General features: G+C 37.6%; 1 protein-coding gene across 1 annotated transcript; it reads right to left on the reverse strand.

Annotated features, from left to right (window-relative positions):
- Positions 1-1146: 1146 nt before the first annotated feature.
- On the reverse strand, positions 1147-6833 carry LOC116255090 (cationic peroxidase 2-like). Its single transcript, XM_031630841.2, has 4 exons — positions 6581-6833; positions 6184-6363; positions 3717-3879; positions 1147-1731 (listed from the first exon to the last, which is right to left on the reverse strand). Exons 1-4 carry the CDS (start codon positions 6800-6802, stop codon positions 1316-1318), a joined length of 981 nt encoding a protein of 326 aa, XP_031486701.1. The 5' UTR covers positions 6803-6833; the 3' UTR covers positions 1147-1315.
- Between the last annotated feature and the right edge of the window lie 14423 nt (positions 6834-21256).

Here is a 21256-nt window from a genome sequence, read left to right on the forward strand (position 1 = left end):
TTGACTATGCGAGTGAGAGTCAAGTTTAGTACTTTTTATTTTACTTTATCATACTTTTTTACTGTACCCATGAATCTGGTTTTCCATGTCAGCTGACAACAAGCTAGACTCACTGCGGTAAAGTATTAAACTCGCCCTGTTTGCAACCAAGTTTTCTATTTGAAGTCCCTTCTCTACCGGCACGGAAGGGCAACGCAAATGTTCTATAGCCAATGCCCACTTCCCAGCAAGTTGGACGAGTTAAGATTTGGGCACTTCGTCATCAAATTGAAGCACTTGACTTCGTAAACTCTTTCTCCCCCTTTCTCTACAAAACTGTCCATATCTTTAATGTATTAATCCGGTATAGTACATAGAGATTAAATTCTAGGCCGCATTGGTTGGTATGATCAAATTACAGATCTTGAGGACAGATCTTTGCCCCATGAACAGGTAACTTTATAAGGTGAAAGGAATGGCATTTTCATCTACCAGAAAAATCTTGTCGCTACTGCATATAGCAAAAAAATGTAATCTCTAGGTGTTGAACTTCAGACCTCGTTTGATTCAAAGGCTTTAAACTAAACCCACCTGGCTGTGGATGGAGGGCCTTTCGCAGACTTTACTTTATAGCCGTAACTGCTAAGAAATATACAAATTTACAACTACCAATAAGGCATTTGACAAGGATAACACTGTATAAAAGCATTATCTTATAATCATTAAATATAAAAATTCTACAATGCGCATGTTCGCACGATTATGATTGTTAGATATAAAAGCACTATCTGTAATCGTTAAATATTTTTTGGAATAAGAACACAATGTTCTTGAAACATTTGTTCCAATGTTCTTCTTATCATGAAGTGTCCCCTAAAGTTCATTTAGTTTCAAACAACCCTGTGCAATGTTCCTAGCGTTGGGTTGGCGTGGTAAAATGGGTCTGATTTGGCATGAGGTCTCAAAATTTTTAGTTCTACCTAATTTATCTATGAACCTCAATATAAGATGCCATGTTCTCAATTGCAGACAAATTGGGCCTTCTTTTTTAGTACATAATTCAATATCTAAAGACATGATAATGGCATCAGGAGTGCGGGATAACAAAGGAATATTTCTAGCAGGAAAGGTGATGCAATAATTCAAAAGCATTCGAAGGAAATTGGATCGGTGGGAATGCATAGTTAATAACTGAAGGATTTAGCTTAACTACATAGAATACAAATTTCCAAACTTCTCAAAGGGCATAATAGACTCAGAACAACCAGCCATGAATTTGGATCACTTGTTTTCCCAAACCAATGGCTATGTGATCACACACAGTACAAACTTAATCTTAGAAGTTGGGGACTTGACAAAGCCTCCTGATCTCCCCATCCCCACCATTTGCATGAGTCCTCACACCCACATTGCTTAGCTTGACCATGGACCGGGCAAAGGCCACACCAAAGTCATTCCCTGAGCGGGCGTAGAGAGACACGAGTCCTCGTGTCGAGCCGTCTGCAAAGAGTTCCGCATCGGACTCGAGCAAGCCATTACCAGCAATTATGTTCTTATAGTACATATTGTCCCACACATCCTTGCTACCCTTGTCAAGAGCAGCTAGAGCACTAGAGGATGAAGCTGGGCAGATTGATTGCAGCTCCCTCAGGGAGCTTCTTTCAAGGGATGGATCAGAAGTACCAGTGGATCTGTAATTGTACAATCTGTAGCTGAAGAACTGGCAACTAGCTTGACCAATTGTGTGTGCCCCTATAGTAAATTCAGAAGATCAAAAGAGTAAATAAAATACAAAGAAAATATGATCAGCACATGATTCTACAATTTTAATAAATAATTTGAATAAAGCCACTATATCATGAAAAAACATGATCACCAAAGTCATTCTTGGTATGCCTCATAGGCCATAGCGTAGCTGGTTGGGCAGGTGGTATGTAAAAGACATGTAGCCGATTCTTGTGGATATTACTCTCCTGAACTATTGGTGTGATCGTGACAATCAAGCAGAAGAAGGGTGCAATGAGGCGTTTTCTTTGGAGTTTTTTTTTTTTTTTTGTGGGGTGGGGGGAGAGGGTTCAAGTTTTTTTAAAGTGGTGTGGTTGTTAACCTTTTGTTCACCCAGAAAGTCATTTTTGACATGGTTCTTAGAAATTTGTGCTACACAAGCTATATTATTTAAATATGTCCAATCTTTAACTACATTGAACAAAGCAACTCATTCTTGGGTAACTAGAAATTTGGCAAGAATGCCTTCATTATCATATTTTATCAGAAAATATTTAGAGATTATATCTAATGTGGAACATATATTAGATCTTGGGTTTTGCATCCAGTTGGGTACTGCCATTAACTGTACATGTGCAGGCACCATAAATGTGAGGTGGAAACTCAGGCTGATGCATTTATTTGAATGGTAAAAGTTAGTTTGCAAAGGGAATTAAATATGCAGATTGTGCAGTACTGCAAAAATGAATGGATACACCATGTGGGTGTCATTGCACACCATGTGACTAGAAATTAGAATAATCACATTCATTTATTTACTGTCACTGTCTATTGAGGATGGGTTGGATATGATTAGGCTTTTGTTTATGTGAAGGACAGAGTAATTTCCATGTAGCAGCCAACTTTTGCCTCAAATCTCATAAAAGACCTCATATTTCTGAATTTACTTATGCAGCATATACGTTTCTTCTTAATTGCCAAATAATTGATCATAATGCTTTACTTTATGCTACAGTGTAGGAAAAATTTTATCCATAAAATGGGTGTCTTGCCTCTCAGTTTCCAAACGGGTCCTCAAGCTGAAGTGTACTATATTGAAAAATGTGATCCTGTGAATGATTTTTTTTTCTCAAACCATCCTCCTTCAAACTAAAAGTGATAAAGGTTTTCCACTCTCTACGATGAACCAAAAGTTATTTCATTTACCATGAGTTCTCAGCTTTAAAAAAAAAAAAAGCCTAAGATAAGAGACAAACCATAGCTACAGAAAACACGTATAGACCTGATTAGGCCGGGGGATAAACCTGATCAGGACGGGGGGCATGTGCATAAGAGAGAGACACCAATACATGTCCTCTGTGATGGAAGCATATAGAAATAGGTCTCAAAGATAAAGTTAGACATGTAGACCGAGTTTTAAAGTTTCAAATAAAAATGTGTCCCATCTAAGAAAATTGAAAAACATGAGACCTATGTATGACAGATGCAGATGCAGAAGGAAGTAGGGTAGCTCATCAGGTTGGCAGACTACTAAGAGCCTAGTCGTTAGTTTGATTGTTGTGAGTGCTATTTCTTTGGATTGCAAATGATGACAAGTGCTATCTTTGAGTTGAAGGAAGTAACGTAAGTTCACCAAACCCCAATGCCCAATGCCGCCCTCTTTGGATGGTGCGTTCCCCCTGACTCACCCAAACATAATTCCTTCAAATATCATAGCAAGTTGAAGTCAAATAGTTATTGATTTATTAGCTCAATAATAAAGTCCTCCTCATTGTTCTCAGAGAGTGAGTCCTGAAGTCAATTTCGTCAACTCTAAAAAAAAAAAAAAAAATTCTAACTGGAGTTTAATGGTGACACGCTTATAAAAAAAATTTGATTTTTGTACAGTTTTGGACCAAACATTGTCAACTTTTTCAAAGAAAGAAAAGAAACACAGCCATTCATTCAATTGCAAGAAACGAGAAGAAGAAGAAGCAGAAACTTGCAGGCAATAAGAAAAGGGAAGAAACTACCTGATAGAGCGACAAGGTCTTCAGTAGAAAGACCCTTGGCAGCAAACTTGGACCTAAGAACAGAGACAGGTTCATTGGGAGAGGGAAGGCTCATGGCGTCTGCAGCCACAGACCTGTACCCGTCGAGCCTTCCAAGCGGCACGTCCCATGAGGGTCCATTTGTCTACCAAACAGAAAACACCATTAAATTAAGTATTATTTTATTTATTGTTTTGTGCAGGAACAAGAAATGCCTTAGAAAATATAATCTCAATTGATTTTATTTCTTTAATTTAAAATAGTTTAAATTTATTTAAAAATAAGAATATAAACTTGTCTCTGCTTTTAGGTAAGGATGCACAACCAGCCGAGCCAACTCGGGCTTGACTCAAAGTTGCGCCATATAAGCTTGAGCCTAAGTTAAAACTCGGTTTATAAATGAGTCAACTTAGAGAGTTACATGAACTCAACTGGTTTAAAGTAGACTAGGCTCGAACTTTCCTTGTTTATTAATGTTTAGGGGCATGTCAGTAACTTTGATGTATTTTAATACCTTATTGTTGGTTTTCATTTTCAAATCAAGTGAAACCGAGTTCGAGCTTGCCTCATAAAGCTTGTCCTAAGAATTTAAAGCCAGTTTTTAAATTGTTTAGGTGGTATTTTGTGGCTTAAGAATAAGCTTTTAGATTGCTAACTTCTTTTTCTATTTTTATAAACTTCCAACTCATGTATATGCAGAACACATCAACTAAGCGATCAAAGTTCACATCTATTCGGCTAATATTTTGAAAAATAAGCTAAAGCATTACGATATGAAGCATGTATAAGCTGCACAGTTTTATCGTGACACCGAATTGGAGGAGATTTGGGGTCCACCAAAAGTGTAATGCAACAAAGGCTTGGTGGAGAAACGCTTGTCTGGAAAGTGCCTCCGTATATACACTTTGGTCATGAAGCAGCCCACGTCTATGTAGTGCGTTACACATTAAGCTAGGGAATAACCTTTGCACGCCTCAGTTACCTTTTGGGAGGCCTACGCCTTATAGAAACTGTCTGCCTAAGACTATCCCTCGGCCCATAGGTCCTGACACATGGTTAGAAGTCTGGCATGTTCTGGTGACCAAAATGACGAAAATGCCACTAAAAAGATGTAATTAAAAGAATGAGGTCCAATTGAAAAAACAAAAAATAATAATAAAAAAGTTATGTTCCAATTGCATCCTTGGAGGAGGGGGAGGGGAGAAGTAGTGTGTGATGTAGGGGTCTTTTGGCAAATGGAACACTCTCTGAGTGTTTTATACATTTTTCTCAAAGATTGAGCAGATTTAAGTAATAGTGTTTCATGAATTTGCTCAAACCTTTGAGGTATATTCATGAAATATTCACAAAGTGTTTTAACTGTAAAACAACACCCTAAGGCCACCAAACCCATCATGTCTTAAGTTTGGCAGTCAAACCTGCGCCATGGATCAGTAGGGCTAGGCCTAACTGTGCCATTTATAGTTGAAGGAAGTCAAGTGCTGGAACATGCACTATAACCATGGACACTCTCTAGTTTGTGTAGAACATTATTTTATATATATATATAATGTTCTGGTTTTTTCCAAGCGAAGCCTGCCGGGAGGTCATCGGCCTGAACATTATTACCAAAAAACTATAAAATCGGAGAAGACTCCACAAAAAACATACAAAACAGAATGAAATCAACAGAATCAACACTTAAACTAGATCCTGTGGAAGATGATCCATTCTCTATCAAAATTAAATGAAATAGACAAACTGCATAGTACAACTTTATTAGGATACAATGCAAATATATATATATATAAAACCACATACGATGGATCCTCTCTCTCTCTCATATGTACACATATGCACATATATATGCATGAGAAAGGCAATAGGGATTAAGTTAACTGGGTGGGGTGTAAGGAGTTGCAAAGCTATCTGATGGTTCTGAGTCTTCTGATGGCTTCTACTTGCTTTCATCACTTTGCTTGAGAAATGGCCACACTAATAGACTGGTTCGAGAAGTTACACATTATGTTTACTTGGGAAAACCGATTATGAGGATGTATCCTCCTTGTCTAAGACTGTGGTACATAGCATATTTATAGATAAAAAATGTCACTCTTAAATTTATAATAGTTTAGATTGAAAATTTGCTTTCATACTACTGATTTTACATGAAAAGGAATAAAACAATGTCACAAATGATTCCAACGACTTTCCACCGCCCAAAAGAGAGGCCATAGCCTTTGCTGTGCCTTACCGCCACTGGGTGTGATAGGTTTCATAACACATATTCCTTTTTAAGTGGATCGCCTTGCTCCCAGTTGAGCTACACCCCTCAGGGCAATTGTAGTTGTTTTGGAACTTTAAAAATAACGAAGATATACATACATAATATATATATATATATATATATATATATATATATATATATAGAGAGAGAGAGAGAGAGAGAGAGAGAGAGAGAGATACTGACCAGGACAACAGCATCTCTAGCAGCAAGGGCAAGTATATCAGCACAAGAAACAACTCCAGGGCACATGGCTTCAACCCTTGCCTTTGTAGCAGCTACGACCTCGAACCCACGCAGCCCAAAGTTGGCTGGTGAGGTCATTTCTCTGCCAGGCCCCTCCAGTAGCACTGACCCATCACATCCCTACCAAACACAAAGCGCACATCCACCATTCACTTCTTTTAATTATTGCTCAATGTGGAATCTAGTTCAAAGGCACCATATGATTGGCATTAAAATTTTTTTGCATAACAATACGACATCAAAATTTTTGAATTTCAATAAAGACAAGTAGCTAATTGCTGCTCAAACTTATGGAAAAAATAATCTGCCAAGGTATGCAATGAAAAGAGGTTCATACATTGACAAAGCAGTCATGGAAGTGGAGCCTGAGGAGGGCAGGGGCAAGTGTGCTATCTGCGTCAATAAAGAACTGAACGCTGGACTTGACCATCTCCTCCACATTTGGGCATGACTCAGAGTAATGACCATAATTGGTTCCACCATAGTGTGCATATTGAGCTTCGGTGGACATTAAAGAGAGGAAGAAGGAGAATATGAAGATGGAAGTGAGAGCAGCCATGGCTGGGGAAATGTGTGAAGTGAGGCGTGTTCTGTGAGACTCTGTCTCTGGGTTGGGCTTATATAGGAACACGAAGAAAAAGGTGAAGAGCACTATGGGCCTATTGACATGTAGGAGACCAACTGGAGTCCATATTGTATAAAAGCGATTGAACCTAATCTTTGGGCCTAATGTAGAGCCAGTGTGTCATGAATGCATAAGTTGGAGTTGAAAATTTCTAGTCCATCCCTCATCTCATAAATTGAAATTGGATGCACTTTTCACTTTTGGTTTGTGAAAGTAGCGGTTGGTGAGTTTTATAATGTTTGTGAAACATGCTTTACATAATAAAATCGACTATATGTGTGTGCATGCATGCCTGCACGGATGCATGCGTGTGCTGTGCATGCATGTACAAAAATGCAGATATGCCTTATGAACTTGAAAAGTTTAGATCACTGTTTTTAAACACTTTTAAAGAATTTTACGTGAACATTAAATGAATTGATCCTTATGTTGATTCTTGAGTTGTTGAACATGGGGATCTTGTAAAATCTTGTCTGCACATTCATCAAAACATGAAATTTTGTGGAGTTTTCGTTAGGATTTTAGACATCTGATCACATTTATATGGTCAGTTCTGTAGGAAAAGAATAGCAGAGCAAATATAAGTTTCAGCTACAAATGAACAGATTGGCCTGAAAGTGAATGACAAACCTTTGAGCCAGGATGCAGTTTGCAATCAAAGTAGGAGTCAGCAATCTGGATTTGCAGTATGTCATCCAAAATTTGATTATGACCTGATAATGTGACGTTGTAATGCCTATATGAGCTCTGAAACACTACAAGAAATAGTGTAATCGGTGGCATGGGACTTCAGTAACTTTCAACAGATCCATAACAATGTCTACTGTGGCAAAGCGAAAACGTCACTGAAAAGTATTCAATGACACTTCTTTAATGCCATAGAACGGTCTACCGTGGCACAGACAAAATGTTGCTGAAAAATTTTCAGTGGCATTAATCCAATATACAACAGTGACCCATTTATGGCGTTTGGCCAATTTGCAATTGCAAGGATTTCCATGTCTCTGGCCTTTACAATGGCGTTCTGTTTTCCCCATTGAAAACATTTGATCCAATTTGCCATTGAAAGGATTCACCGTCCCGACCTTCTCTGGTGTTCACAATGGCGTTCTGTGATCCCCATTGAAAACGTTTGGTCCAATTTGCCATTGGAAGGCTGCACCATCCGACAACACATTTCAACACCATTGGCAAGGCTATATTTTTTGCAACCACCCCTTTACTTTAAAGACTCTTATTTATTCTTCCTAGGAATATTTTCTGTTGTTGTGCCATATAGTTTGGCATATATTTATACAGTGGATGAACAAGTTTCTATTATCAATCAATTGAAAAATAAGCTACAGAGGCAATATAGAACCATTAAAAATGAAATTGTTAAAGTCTTGATTTTTCTTCAAAACGAATAACAGATTTTTGGAATAAATTTCTCAGGCCCAAAGTTGGAATTCAACACACTGAAACCTAAGAACCTATTCTTCTTCCTTTTTCTTTCTCTTACTTCCTCAAAGCTCCGAAATGGTTTACAGTGAATCGATTCAGAGGCCCATATGTTTGGAGGAAGATCTCCTCTTTTTCTCCATAGCTCCTCGCTTTTGGTTTCACTCTTACATTTATAGACTTCTTCAAATAAGTGCATAAAAAACGCAATGAAAAATGTAGCTTATACATGGATATATATGTGATATTCATAAGCAAGAAGAAAATTCTAATATCAATTAAAAATCCGAAAATAAGTCAGCGAAAACAATGGCAAAAAAAGCACTGTTTTTTCAGAAAAAAATGCCAAAATGAAAAAAAAATGAAAAAGGTTTTTTCGCATTTTTTTTTCATTTTAGGCTTCTTTCACGTTTTTTAACGTCAAACTGCTTGTTTTGATTTTTAAAAAATTTTTGTTTGATGATTATTTAATTAACTTTTATTGTTGTCTCATTAGTTTCTCATTTATTTTATTTTTCTGAAATTTTGAATTTATTTCCCATTATTTCCTTTTTTTTAAGCTTGCTGTATTATATCCAAGAAAATCCTGTCTATTTAAACCTAAAAGTGATATTTGTGACTACAGTATAAAGAAAAACCTGCAGAAAACCCTGAAAAGGCAGTAAAACCATTAAAAAATAATTCATTCTTAGCCTTTTCTTCTTTTGCAGTTTGTAGAGTTGTTGCTGGGACAACCCTAACATGTTATGCAGGGAGTTGAACCATTGTTTTCTTGTCCTTCTTCTTGAAGTCCTTAAGTCAAAAATCAGGCACGGAGATCTCTTATTGGCAAGTTAATTTTCCATTGATTGCAAGTACACTCTTATAAAATGAAATGTAAAATGGATGTAAAATGGGCATATGCAGAGCACATTCAACACAATTCCTACCTATGAACATGATTCATTTACTTGTCTAGACTCCAATAGCCATTTGGTGGGTGCAGATATGGGCTCATTTTCAATTGGTGCCTGACTTTCTCATCATGTTCATAGATTCTCTTTGTTCATGTCCACTTGCATAAAAAATGTCTGCTGATAATTACATGCACATTGAAAGATCATGTTAGACCAGAAAGTATGCCTGTAAATATCAATATAAAGTATCTAATTTGCCAACATTGAAAGATATATAATGTGTGGTACAACTAGTCAGCACAAAGGATCAATTCATCCACATCATTTTCATGATTGTGGATAGTATGGTCCATCTTTAGCAAAAGGAAGCAACAAAAAAAAAAAAAATCAGTACAAAATACATGAATCTACAATGTTTTGCATTTAGAAAGACAGATGAAAAAGGGTACAAAGAAATAGCTGTAAAGCAGAACTGAAGCACATAGGAAAGAAATTGGCAAGGCAATGTTAACTGTAACTGCAGATTTAGTCAAGTTTCTGTTTCTGAAATGGGTTCATCAAGTAATAAGGGGATGCTTGTAAAGGAAAAGTTTTTTTGAAGATTAAGATGAGGCAGAAAACAAGGGGATTCAAATAAGTTATAAATATTGCAGCCAAAGCCAAGATTATTTCTTATTTTCTTCTTGAAAATAGGAAATCCACTTTTAGGGTGAGAGTGCTGAATGAATTGCCTAACTTACTATACTTAGAGTCACTTGTTCAACAGCATAAAATTTTGGTATAAGAACTGTTTGAAACTAACAATCCTTCATATCAAAGAGCATGGTGGAGTATGATGCCTACATGAAGCTACAACAAAATTTTGAACCCATGAATGGCAGCCTATTGATGAGAACTAATATTGGACACTTGACAATAGGAACACCAACACAATGTTCTATCAATCGTCCCAAAGATTGAGTAGATTTATGAAACAGTAGAATGCAATGTTTCATTGAACTGCTCCAATCTTTGAAACAAAGTTAAAGGAATACTGTTAGTGTTCCTGCTGTCAAATGCCTCCCAGGTTGAAGCAAATTGAATTTTAAATCTATGGTATTCCACTTTCTAGTACTTTTTTATAAAAACATAAGCCGTTTGAATTGGCCTTATTTTGTTTGAATATTGGCGTTTTACTAAAAAACAAGCATTCAGTTGGGGTTTGGAAAAGAAGGCTGGACAAAGTTTAAGCTACACATACATTTTATCATGTACTATGACTATTAGTAGTTTAGTAACTTTCACAAACTGTCTATTGTAAGTGAGTGCATCTAGATGTTGTGGGTCATTGCAAGAGCTGTGATTCTAATATGGGCGATTTGTGAACATCACCAAAGGGGCGTTTGATGGCCAGAAAATACTGTAATGAGAAAATTTCTTATTGCAATCAGTTTGGAGAATTTTCCAAGAGAAAATGTTGAATTTGTCTATGATCAATATGTTTCTCTTATATTTTTTTCCCCTTAGCCCTGAGAGGCAAAGTATAGCTGGTTGGACTGACAGAGCGGTGTAAGGCAGTCGTTAGCTGGATTGCATAATGCTTAGTTGACAGATGTTCTGCTCTTCGGTGTACCCTCGTAAGATTTGTGTTTTTATTCTTTAAAAAGTGCAAAAGGCATGTAGAAGGTTATTGAACACCTCCTAAGTTGTTGTCATGCCATCGCCGTCAAGCTCTCTCTCGAAAGTAAGCCTTGCAGGAACGCCAAGCAACAACTACCCTAAAAAATTTTTAAAAAACTCACCTCATGTTCAGCAAATAACAAATTCTAGCTCAAGTGCATCTAAAAGTTGAAAAGCAAGAGTCCAATTTTTGAGAGACATTCTCAAGGAGCTTTCTACTGACTAAAACTGTTATTTTTTTTTTTTACAGAAAATGACAAAAATATTTCTCATAAAAGACCAGTCCTCCCTTGACCAGTAAATGATTTTTTTTGTCTTTAAAAAAAGTACTCATATCTCTCATATAAAGGTTTAATGTTTCTCATGAGTCAAGTTTTTAACGAATTTATCTAAAAAATTAAGAGCAACTTGCCAACTTTTAAAAGTTCAGCATAAATTTGTTATTTGCTCTAATGTTGGGCAGATTTTCATAAAATTTCATGATTTTTAAGAGTACTTCTAAGAATTAGGTTCTTGTAAGTAGGAAATGAGAGTGTTTTTTTAGGGTTTGACTTAACCTTGGGCTCCGCCACTGGCAGTGCCTGATATCGTTTCTTTATCCACGAAGGAAGTGCTGAACAGGGTGTTGCTTCCTCTCCTTTTTTGACTTCTCTACCACTGAAAGTGAAAGTGAATGAGTGGCGGAAGAAAGTGACGGCTCCATGCCTCCTGAGTGCTTCTGCATTTAGGGAGAGAGAGAGAGCAAAAAGAGATATGGGCATGCCTTCCGCCGACCCACTACGAAGCATTAGATTTTACATCTAAAAAAAAAAAAAACCTTGCCCAAGTTGTTGTCCCGATCACTGTTGATCTTAATATGAAATATTGTCTACCAATCATGGCAAGATTACAATACTGTCCTTAGAATATTTGAATCGAATCTGTTTTTTCAGATATTCACATATCTGGATTCGAATATAAACAAAGAAAAGTCATATTTGAATTCAAACCTGAAATCCCATTTCATAATATGAATCTGATTTTTACATTCATATCCGAATCCAAATCCAACTTTTGAACCAAGTTTAGCCAATTTTGACATTTCAGCATAAGAAAAATGACATTTATTTAAAAATAAATCCGATTCGAAACCATATCTTAATCTTATCAAATATTCTTGTATATCCAAATCTGAATCTAATCATTCCTTAATTTTGAATCTGATCCTATTTCTAAATTGGATGTTATTTTTTCTTTCATGTTTGATTTTTCACAATGGTTCTGATATTGGATCCAAATCAGATATATTGACTTCCTGGGTTGCTGTTTCAATAAAATTACAAGGAAGAAAAAGGGCTTAACAAGGAAGATAATTGGTAAATCATTCAAAAAAGCACCAACCATCCGATGCAAAATAGTTGAGGAATGGAAAGCACTCGAAAGAAATCACTGAGAACCAACGAAAAGTTTCTAAATGTAAATCGATTAGTACCAAACAAACCTCAAGTTTCCAGATGGCCATGCATTTAAACATTACAAAAATTAATAAAATCCACAAGATATACTGAAAAGAAGCACATAATATGGATAGTTCTACTTCTCAGTCTTTGCTTCGAGCGAAAGAGAGGAGACCCACCGCCCGATCATACTTCGTGTACATATTCTGTTGGGCTAACTCCCACGCCCACATGTAGTAATGTTAATATATCTGATTTGAATCCGATATCCGATCAAACTGATTTAGAAAAATTGGATATGATAAGAAAAAATCAATTAATAAATCGGTTCAGATTCAGATTTAAGAAATGACATTCAATCAGATTAGGATATACAAAAAACCTCCGATCAGATTTGGACATGGATTCAGATCGGATTCTTTTTTAGACAAATATCTTGCATCTAATTTTATTGCAATTTGAAAATTGGCAAATCCAATTCAAAATTTAGACTCAGATTCAAATAAGAATATAAAAATCGGATTCGGATTGAATTCAAATGTAAAACAGGGTTTCAGATTCAGATTCAGATATAACTTTTCTTTATTCGTATTCAAATTTGAATACAAATTCAAATCCAAATATGTGAATATCCGAAAAAGCAAGTATAAAAAAGGGTATATCCGATCCGAATTCGATCACTGACATCCCTACCCACATCTTCGTATTCAACTTATATCACTAAGCAGGCTATCCCACATTAGGAGGCGGCAACTTCCAATTTGGACAGAAGAAATGAAGCATCATCTCCATCAATCCCTTATATGGATCTTCATCACCCACATGGTAACAAAGTTGATCGTTGAAATGAATCCTTTGTCGTCTACAACTCTGACCACAGCGTCTTGCATTTGGCATACACATAGTTGACGAAATGCGTCTCTTCGGAACCTGAGTACACAATGAGGTGTATGGAATCTTGCAATCATGCTGCCCACTGTCATGGTCATTGTCCAAGCTGATGTCGTCCAATATCACCACGCAAATGCTACCTTCATCTCCACCTTGAGACATGGAAATCTTTTTAACTTCCTCTATGCCGGAAAACTCGTCGGCGTTATTGCCATATTTTATCTGTCCAATATCAAGATTGTTTTTACATTGCTTTTACCAATTCTAGGATGGCAGATGGTAAGAATATATATATATATATATATATATATATATATATATATATATGTTTATTTATTTATTATTTGTTCAATACAAAGGCCAATCTGATTAACGAAAGAGAGCCCCTTGGCTTAGCTAGCCCCACAAAGCTAGGTTGTTTAAGCAAGGATGGATGAAGAGTGTGTTCTTAGTGAACACAACCGAAAATTTGAAAGAAGCTAATGGTGCCAGTCAGGGGTAGAGTCAGAAAATTTTCATGAAATAAACCGAATTATGGTTCAAAATTTTGATAGGGGCGAAAATGCCATTTTTCAAAATTTTTATATAAGATATATGAATTTCAAGTTTTTTTACATGAAAGTTTCAGAATTTTCATTTAGCTGATGTAAAGATTTTGAAAAATTATGTTTTGACCCTCATTAAAATTTTGAAACCGTTTTCTTGATAGCTTTCCCCCACTGTTCTACATGATCTGAAACTGTTAAATTGTGCATTTGGAGAGAGATTAACAATCTTGTATTTGAGCTTGTTTTGTCCCGCTAAAGCTAGAATTGCCACAGCCGTCAATTGTCATGATATCTCTAACCTGGCCCGTCGATCTATGAACTACTTATCACATCTTTACTCAGGGTTTGACAAAGAAAATAAAATTCAGCTATTAGCTCCATTAAGTTTTGGCATGTAAGTTTAAGTCCGAGTCCCTATCTGACAAAGAATTAACCTCACGAATATAATACGCAAGTTTAGTAAAGATTTAGGTTAATTTTAGAAAAAAAAGCCAAGATTGAGGCTTGTTTTTTACATTATGACAAAAATGTAAATATTTTCCATTATTCCTCATATAATTCATATCCACTTTTTCAATAAAAGTTAAGGACACTATGACACTCCAAAACCAGAATTATGGAGTGTTTAGATGTTAATATCTCCACACTCACCATAAAACCCTCAGGCTAATATCCCTACTGCCAGGGCTTATACAGATCTTCCGTCGTTGTAGAAGCTTGAAATTAAGCCTGGGCATCGGGCTGGCCCGGCCTGATCCAACACCTGAAACCCGGGGCCGGGTCCAGCCTGACACCCGAAACCCAGGCCACATAACGACTTTGTAATTTCAAGCAAGAAAGCCGAAAATTTTTCACAAAAGTAAAGTTGTTTTTTCCATATGTTGTGAAGATGCAATCAGTTTTAATATTAGAACTCTATACGTATATTGATTTTCTATGGAAAGGAATAAAATGGGTGATATGATTGAGGTGAGCGCGTATGTTGGTATTGGGTACATATATATGAAAAATTTAATTGGTTGAAGCCGAACACATCAAGTTTTCCTTCTAAATTCGAAAGGAAATAATAATTTTAATTATCTCATTTTCAACAAAATGTCTTTGAAGAAATGATAAAATCTGTTGGATTATCCAATCTGAAGTTAAATATGTCTTCTGTTCTGCAACCTAAAGTAAAGGGGATGAATGTGTAAACTGCTACAAAACAGGAATTATTTTGGAAAGCATGGTCAATGCTTAAGGCTGACCATTTACTTGAATTGATTGTTCCCTCGAAGCCCCTCACAAGCCCTCCCACAAAGTCATAAGAGGCATTTTCTTCTTTTATTCAAAAAGTTCTTTTTCACCTTTTTCAATTTTGCCCCCACAGATGGTTAATTCTCAACTTTTGTTACCGAGCTGTGTTTTATTTTTTCATAAGGGGTATTTTGGCCATTTAGGCAACCCAAACACTCACTACAGTACTCGAGCACGCGAGTATTTAACCTCTCTGCTTATGGGGCCATCAACTTATCCATTCTGCCTTGTTGCTCTTAACAAATAAATCATATATGTAAACTTTTAACCATAGCAGGAGGAAGCAGAAAACAGGTTGAGAGACTTAATAGTGCAACTGTTAGTGGAGGATTTGCCAATCAGAACGATGAGGTCTGTAGAAATAATAGACGCACAAGAAATGAAGATCGAACACAGATGTAACGTGGAAAACCCTCAACTAGAGGGAAAAAAACCACGAGTGAGGAGATCTGGTGCCCACTAGCTGCCAGACTCTCTCTCTCTTAGAAAACTTCATTATAGGGTTTACAATGGTATAAGTATACCCAAACCAAGACTCACTGGATCGGGTCCAAACCTAGACCCATACATCAAGATCCGTCAACACTCCCCTCAAGTTGAGCATACATATCAAACATGCCCAACTTGGATACATTTTTCTCAAATGGAGTTACATGTAAAGCTTTAGCCAGAATATCAGTAGTTTGATCTTCAGACTTCATGTATGGTCATGTTAACTCCCTGACATCAATTCTTTCTCTGATGAAGTGACAGTCAATTTCAACATGCTTTGTTCGATCATGAAGCACTGGAATGTTAGTCAAATTAATCGCAGACTTATTATCACAATACATCTTCATAGGCCCTTCAGTCTCTATCCCAATATCAGTCAGCAAGATCTTTAGCCATAAGAACTCTGATACTCTAGTAACAACAGCCCTATATTCAGCCTCTGCACTTGAGCCGGAACAAACATCTTATCTCTTGCTTCTCTAAACAACTAGATTTCCCCCCAAGTAGACGCAGTGCTCTGAAGTAGATCTTCTGGTGTCAACACGCATCAGAATACCCTTTAATTTCAATAGACCTTTATTTTACATATAGAAGTCCTTTGCCGGGATTTTTCTTCAAGTAACACAGGATTCTATCTACAACCTTTAAGTGTGCATCCATAGGTGCATGCATAAACTGACTCATCACATTTATAGCAAAAGTGATATCCGGTCTAGTCAGAGTGAGGTATATTAATCTACCAACTAGACGTTGATATCTCCCTTTAGCTTCTTCACACAAAGGTTCTCCATCCTTGCAACCGAGTTTGTGCCCAGCATCCAGAGGAGTAGAAGCTAGTCTGCATCACAGTTTTCCTGTCTCCTTCAGTAGATCCAAGGTATACTTCCTTTGATTAAGCACAAGAGTCGTACTCTGACAATTTCAATACCAAGGAAATACTTTAGCTTGCCAAGGTCCTTGAGATCAAATTCAGCAGATAGTAAACCCTTTAATCTTGCTATCTCTTTTTCATTATCACCTGTAACAATCATATCATCAACATAGACCAACAGTAGAGTATCTTTACCCTCCATCCTCTTTATAAACAGGGTATGACCTCCATTTCCTTGTTTATAGCTATGCTTCTTCATAACAAGTCTGAGACATTCAAACCATGTTTGGAGAGGCTGTTTGAGCACATACCAGGCTTTCTTCAGTTTACAGCATTTTCCAGATCTCTCAAAACCTGGGGCGTACACATATACACTTCCTCTTCGAGATATCCGTTCAAAAAGACATTTTTAACATCGAGTTGGTACATCTCCCAACCCTTCAGCACCGCTAAAGAAATAATAACTCTAACGGTCTTCATCTTCGCGACAGGAGCAAACGTCTCTAAGTAGTTGATCCTATATTTCTGACTGAACCCCTTGACCACCAGACGTACTTTGTACCTCTCAACATTCCCATTTGGTTTGTACTTAATGGTGTAGACCCACTTTGACCCAACCAAATGAGCTGCTTTAGGAATCTCTACCACTTTCCATGTCTGATTTCTGTCTCAGGCTTCCATCTCTTCTTGTATAGCATGAGTCTACTTGGGGTCACTCTGAGCCTCCAGAACATTCTTGAGAAACACAACCACAGACAAAGAGGATACAAAACATTTATAGTTAGTGCTTAATCTAGAGTAAGACACAAAGTTACCAATAGGGTGTTGAGTACATGACCTGACACCCTTTCTTAGGGCAATGGAAAGATCTTCCTTTTCATTTTGTGTCTGATTTTCTCTCTCAACAAGTTGCTTCTGAGCATGACTTGGGTCATCCAAGGAAGAAGTAGGATTGAGATTCAGAGTGGATTTCTCTTCATCAATCATTTTGTCAGTACAAAATTATCTCCTAGAATACACCTGCCCAAACAGGCGATTGCATTCTCTTTCTGTCTCCATAGAACAATCTCCCTCCTTTTCATGCTCATGTACCTTAATAGACATCCCATCTTCTTCTTTTCCAAACACCTCAACAGATGAATTTTCTTCGTGCCTGTAATCCAAAAAATCTGTAAACTGAATTTCCTAACTTGGAGAATACTCTTCCTTAGCCATTGACTTGTCCCCTTGAAGAGAATTCTCACCAAAATAAACACATGTTCCAATAATGTGACATCATTGATAATGTGAACTCGATCAGTGGTGGGATTTAGACATTTATACCCCTTTTGAGTAGGAGAATACCCAATAAATATTCTCTTAATTGATTTGGGGTCAAGTTTTTTCACATTCGGGTTGTGATCATGAATGAAACACACACATCCAAAGACACGAGGAGGAAGGTGAAAAGGTTGGCTACTCCATGGAAGCACGGAGTAGGGTGTACGACCATTTAGCACTCGACTAGGCATGCGATTAATCAAATAGGTACTAGTAATAACCGCATCTCTCCAATAATATTTTGTAAGATTCCTTTGGAACAATAAAGTTCTGGTGACATTAAGTAACTGATGGTTTTTCCTCTCAGCAACTCCATTTTGAGGGGGTGTATAACTATATGATGTCTCATGAACAATCCCCCTCTTTCAAAGGAATTCCTCGACAGTGAGACACATATACTCACGATCATTATCGGACCAGAATGTCTTGACAGACCCACCATACTGGTTTTCCACTAGGAGGATGAAAGTTTCTATAATATGAGGCACTTCGCTACGGTCTTTCAATAGATAAACAAAAGTATACCTTGAATAGTCATCTATGAAAGTCATAAAATACTGAAAACCACCACGAGAATGAATGCATGAGGACCCCCACACATCAGAATGAATCAAGGAGAAAGCTTTAATAGCACGACTATTTGAAATTGGATATGAAGCTCTAACAAGCTTCGCAAACTGACACACATCACAAGATAACATGGAAATGTTTAAACTAAACATAATTCAGGGAACAATTGTTTCAAAATCCCAAAAGGGAGATGACCAAGGCATTCATGCCATTACAAAAATAACTGACAACACTCTTCCTTCTTCTTCTCTGTCCTGCTAATTGCTGATATAAGAGATGTGGTAACGCGTATAGGAAGCCGATACAAACCATCAGACACCAAATCAATCCCCATCTTCTTCCCTATCACTAAGTCCTGCAAAACACAACATTTTCAGAAAATATTAGTTCACAGTTCAGTTCCTTGGTAATCTTGTTAACAGATAAAAGATTTAAGGGAAGATGAGGATCATGCAAGGCTCCATGCACTAAAAAATTGTTCAACAAAGAAAGACTCCCTTTTCCTGCCACAGAGGTAAAGGAACCATCAGCAAGGGATACACGTTCCTTTCTCGAGGATAGCTTGTAGTCATGAAAGAGTTTAGGGTTGCCAGTCATGTGATGAGTGGCACCGCTATCAATAATCCACTCCCCATGCAAGAAGTACCTTTTTGACCCGAAACGGACAATGCCTGATTGACATTCACCTCATCTGACGTGTCTGCCTGACCAACATCAATCTGGCTCAAATATGCTCGCAGCTCACGAATCTGTTCTGCAGAAATAAAAACTTTACTATCACTAGGGTTCATTGCATCAAAACAGGCTTCTTCTCACCAAAAGACCTCCCCCTACTATTCTTCTTCTCTAGATGCAGGTCCCAACAAAACTCCATAGTGTGACCTAGTTTTTTGCAGTGAGTACATTTACGAGAGGAACAGACAGTTCCCATAAAAGCACGACTAACGAAGACTGACCCGTTCATTGTGAGACATGTGATCCCCCTTTCTCCCATTTATGACCAGCCGTCTTTGCTCTTCAGCTTCAACATGAAAATAAACATCTTCAATACTGAATGATTCTTCAGAATAAGAATCTGACTCCTTATATTTCGAATTCATTGTTCAGTCCGGCTAAGAAAAGGAATATCCTATTCTCCCAACTTCTTGGTCATATAATCTTGAGGACAACTCCAGATATCATCAGAATGGTAGTCAAGACCCTCCCACTTAGATTTTAATGTGGCGTAGAAATCAAAGACCAAGAGATCCCCTTGTCGAAGATTATACAAGTTATTTATTAGTTGATACACACAAACTTTTCTCTTCTTTTGACCATATATCTGTTTCAAAATAATCCACATATCTCTCGCAGTCTTCTTACGAAGAATGAGAGGTTGAATGTCCGAGGATACTGAATTAACAATCCACATTTTTACTTGGTTGGCCTCAAGAAACCAAGTATCCCAAGCCATACTATTTGCAACAGGTTCAACCTTACTTCCATTCACATAGACAATACGGCCTCAACCAGCTATACCCATAGTGATGGTGGCAAACCACTTCAGATAGTTTTCTTTGGCAAGACAGATGGTAGTAGCTTGAACAGGAACATTCTCAGTTCTATAAGCCCCGATTTCAGTCTGATCAGTGCTGACGGTCGAAGAGGAAGACGCTGCCATGATCAAGAACCGGACTGCAGCAACAAAAAATGGCACCGACGTCAACAGAGGGCACTAACAATAGCACAAGACATCGATAGTAGCAAGGTCACCGGCGGCAGCAAGGGCACCGACGACAGTACAGGACTCCGGTGGCAGTAAGAAGTATCGACGACATATAGACAGATGAAGGCAGCGACAACGACAGCGGGACGACGATCAGCGGCAGGGAGCTTTTGCGACTGTCGCCAAGGCAGTCCAGCAACAACAAACAGCAGCAACGGAAGTGGCGATGTCGGGCAGAACGTGGGAGGTGACTCCGTTGGGTGGAAGCAACGACATCAGGCGGCATCGGAGGAGCAGAGGGCAGTGGCAGACACGGGCGACACAGAGGGTCTCATGCGATGCAGTCGGCGGCAGTAGCAGCAGCAGCGGCGACAACAGTGAGTGATAGAGAGGTTAGGGTTGGAACTTCACAACCCCAAAAAATTTCTCAAACTCGTCAGCTTTGATTACCATGTAGAAATAATAGACGCACAAGAAATGAAGATCAAACACATATGTAACGTGGAAAACCCTCAACTAGAGGGAAAAAACCACGAGTGAAGAGATATAGTGCCCACTAGCTGCTAGACTCTCTCTCTCTTAGAAAACTTCATTAACATGCAAGATTAGGGTTTACAATGGTATAAGTATGCCCAAACCAGGACTCACTGGATTGGGTCCAGACCCAGATCCATACATCAAGATCCGTCAACAAGGTCCATATAGGTGAATTTGGTAATCGCCTACCATGAATGAATTTGGGACCAAAAAAGCCAAGTATGTAAACCTTTTATGTAAATGAGCATGTCAAAGCATAAGTGGAAATGTAGAGAAAAACTGTAGATATTTTCCTTTGCCAATTATAGATATATCACTAGTACAAGGACTATATATGATCTCAAGTTAAAGATACATATTAACAGGAGACTTCATCGACTTCATCTTTTTTCTTGAGAATAAACTGCAGATACATGTTAATAGATGACTATACATGATTTGTCATCTATTATCAGGAGAAAGAAACTAAACTTGCCATATAATCGACTTATTATTTCAAATTCAGGAAATGATTGTCCAGTCATCTTTGCGTATTACTTTGTTTTCCCTTTTGAAAATTGTAGACAAGCTTAGGAAACATAGTTTTGAGAATCAGATTAGATGGGTGGCCCAACCTATAGTGCCAGAGGTGTGATTCTTCATTCTTCTTTTCAGCTAGAAGTGCCTCGTTTGTCTTCAATTTAGTTGATGTAGTAGAGCCCATGCATCTCTTTCGTATCCATCACCA

This window comes from Nymphaea colorata, chromosome 5 (genome assembly GCF_008831285.2).
Source record: "Nymphaea colorata isolate Beijing-Zhang1983 chromosome 5, ASM883128v2, whole genome shotgun sequence".
Taxonomy (NCBI): domain Eukaryota; kingdom Viridiplantae; phylum Streptophyta; class Magnoliopsida; order Nymphaeales; family Nymphaeaceae; genus Nymphaea; species Nymphaea colorata.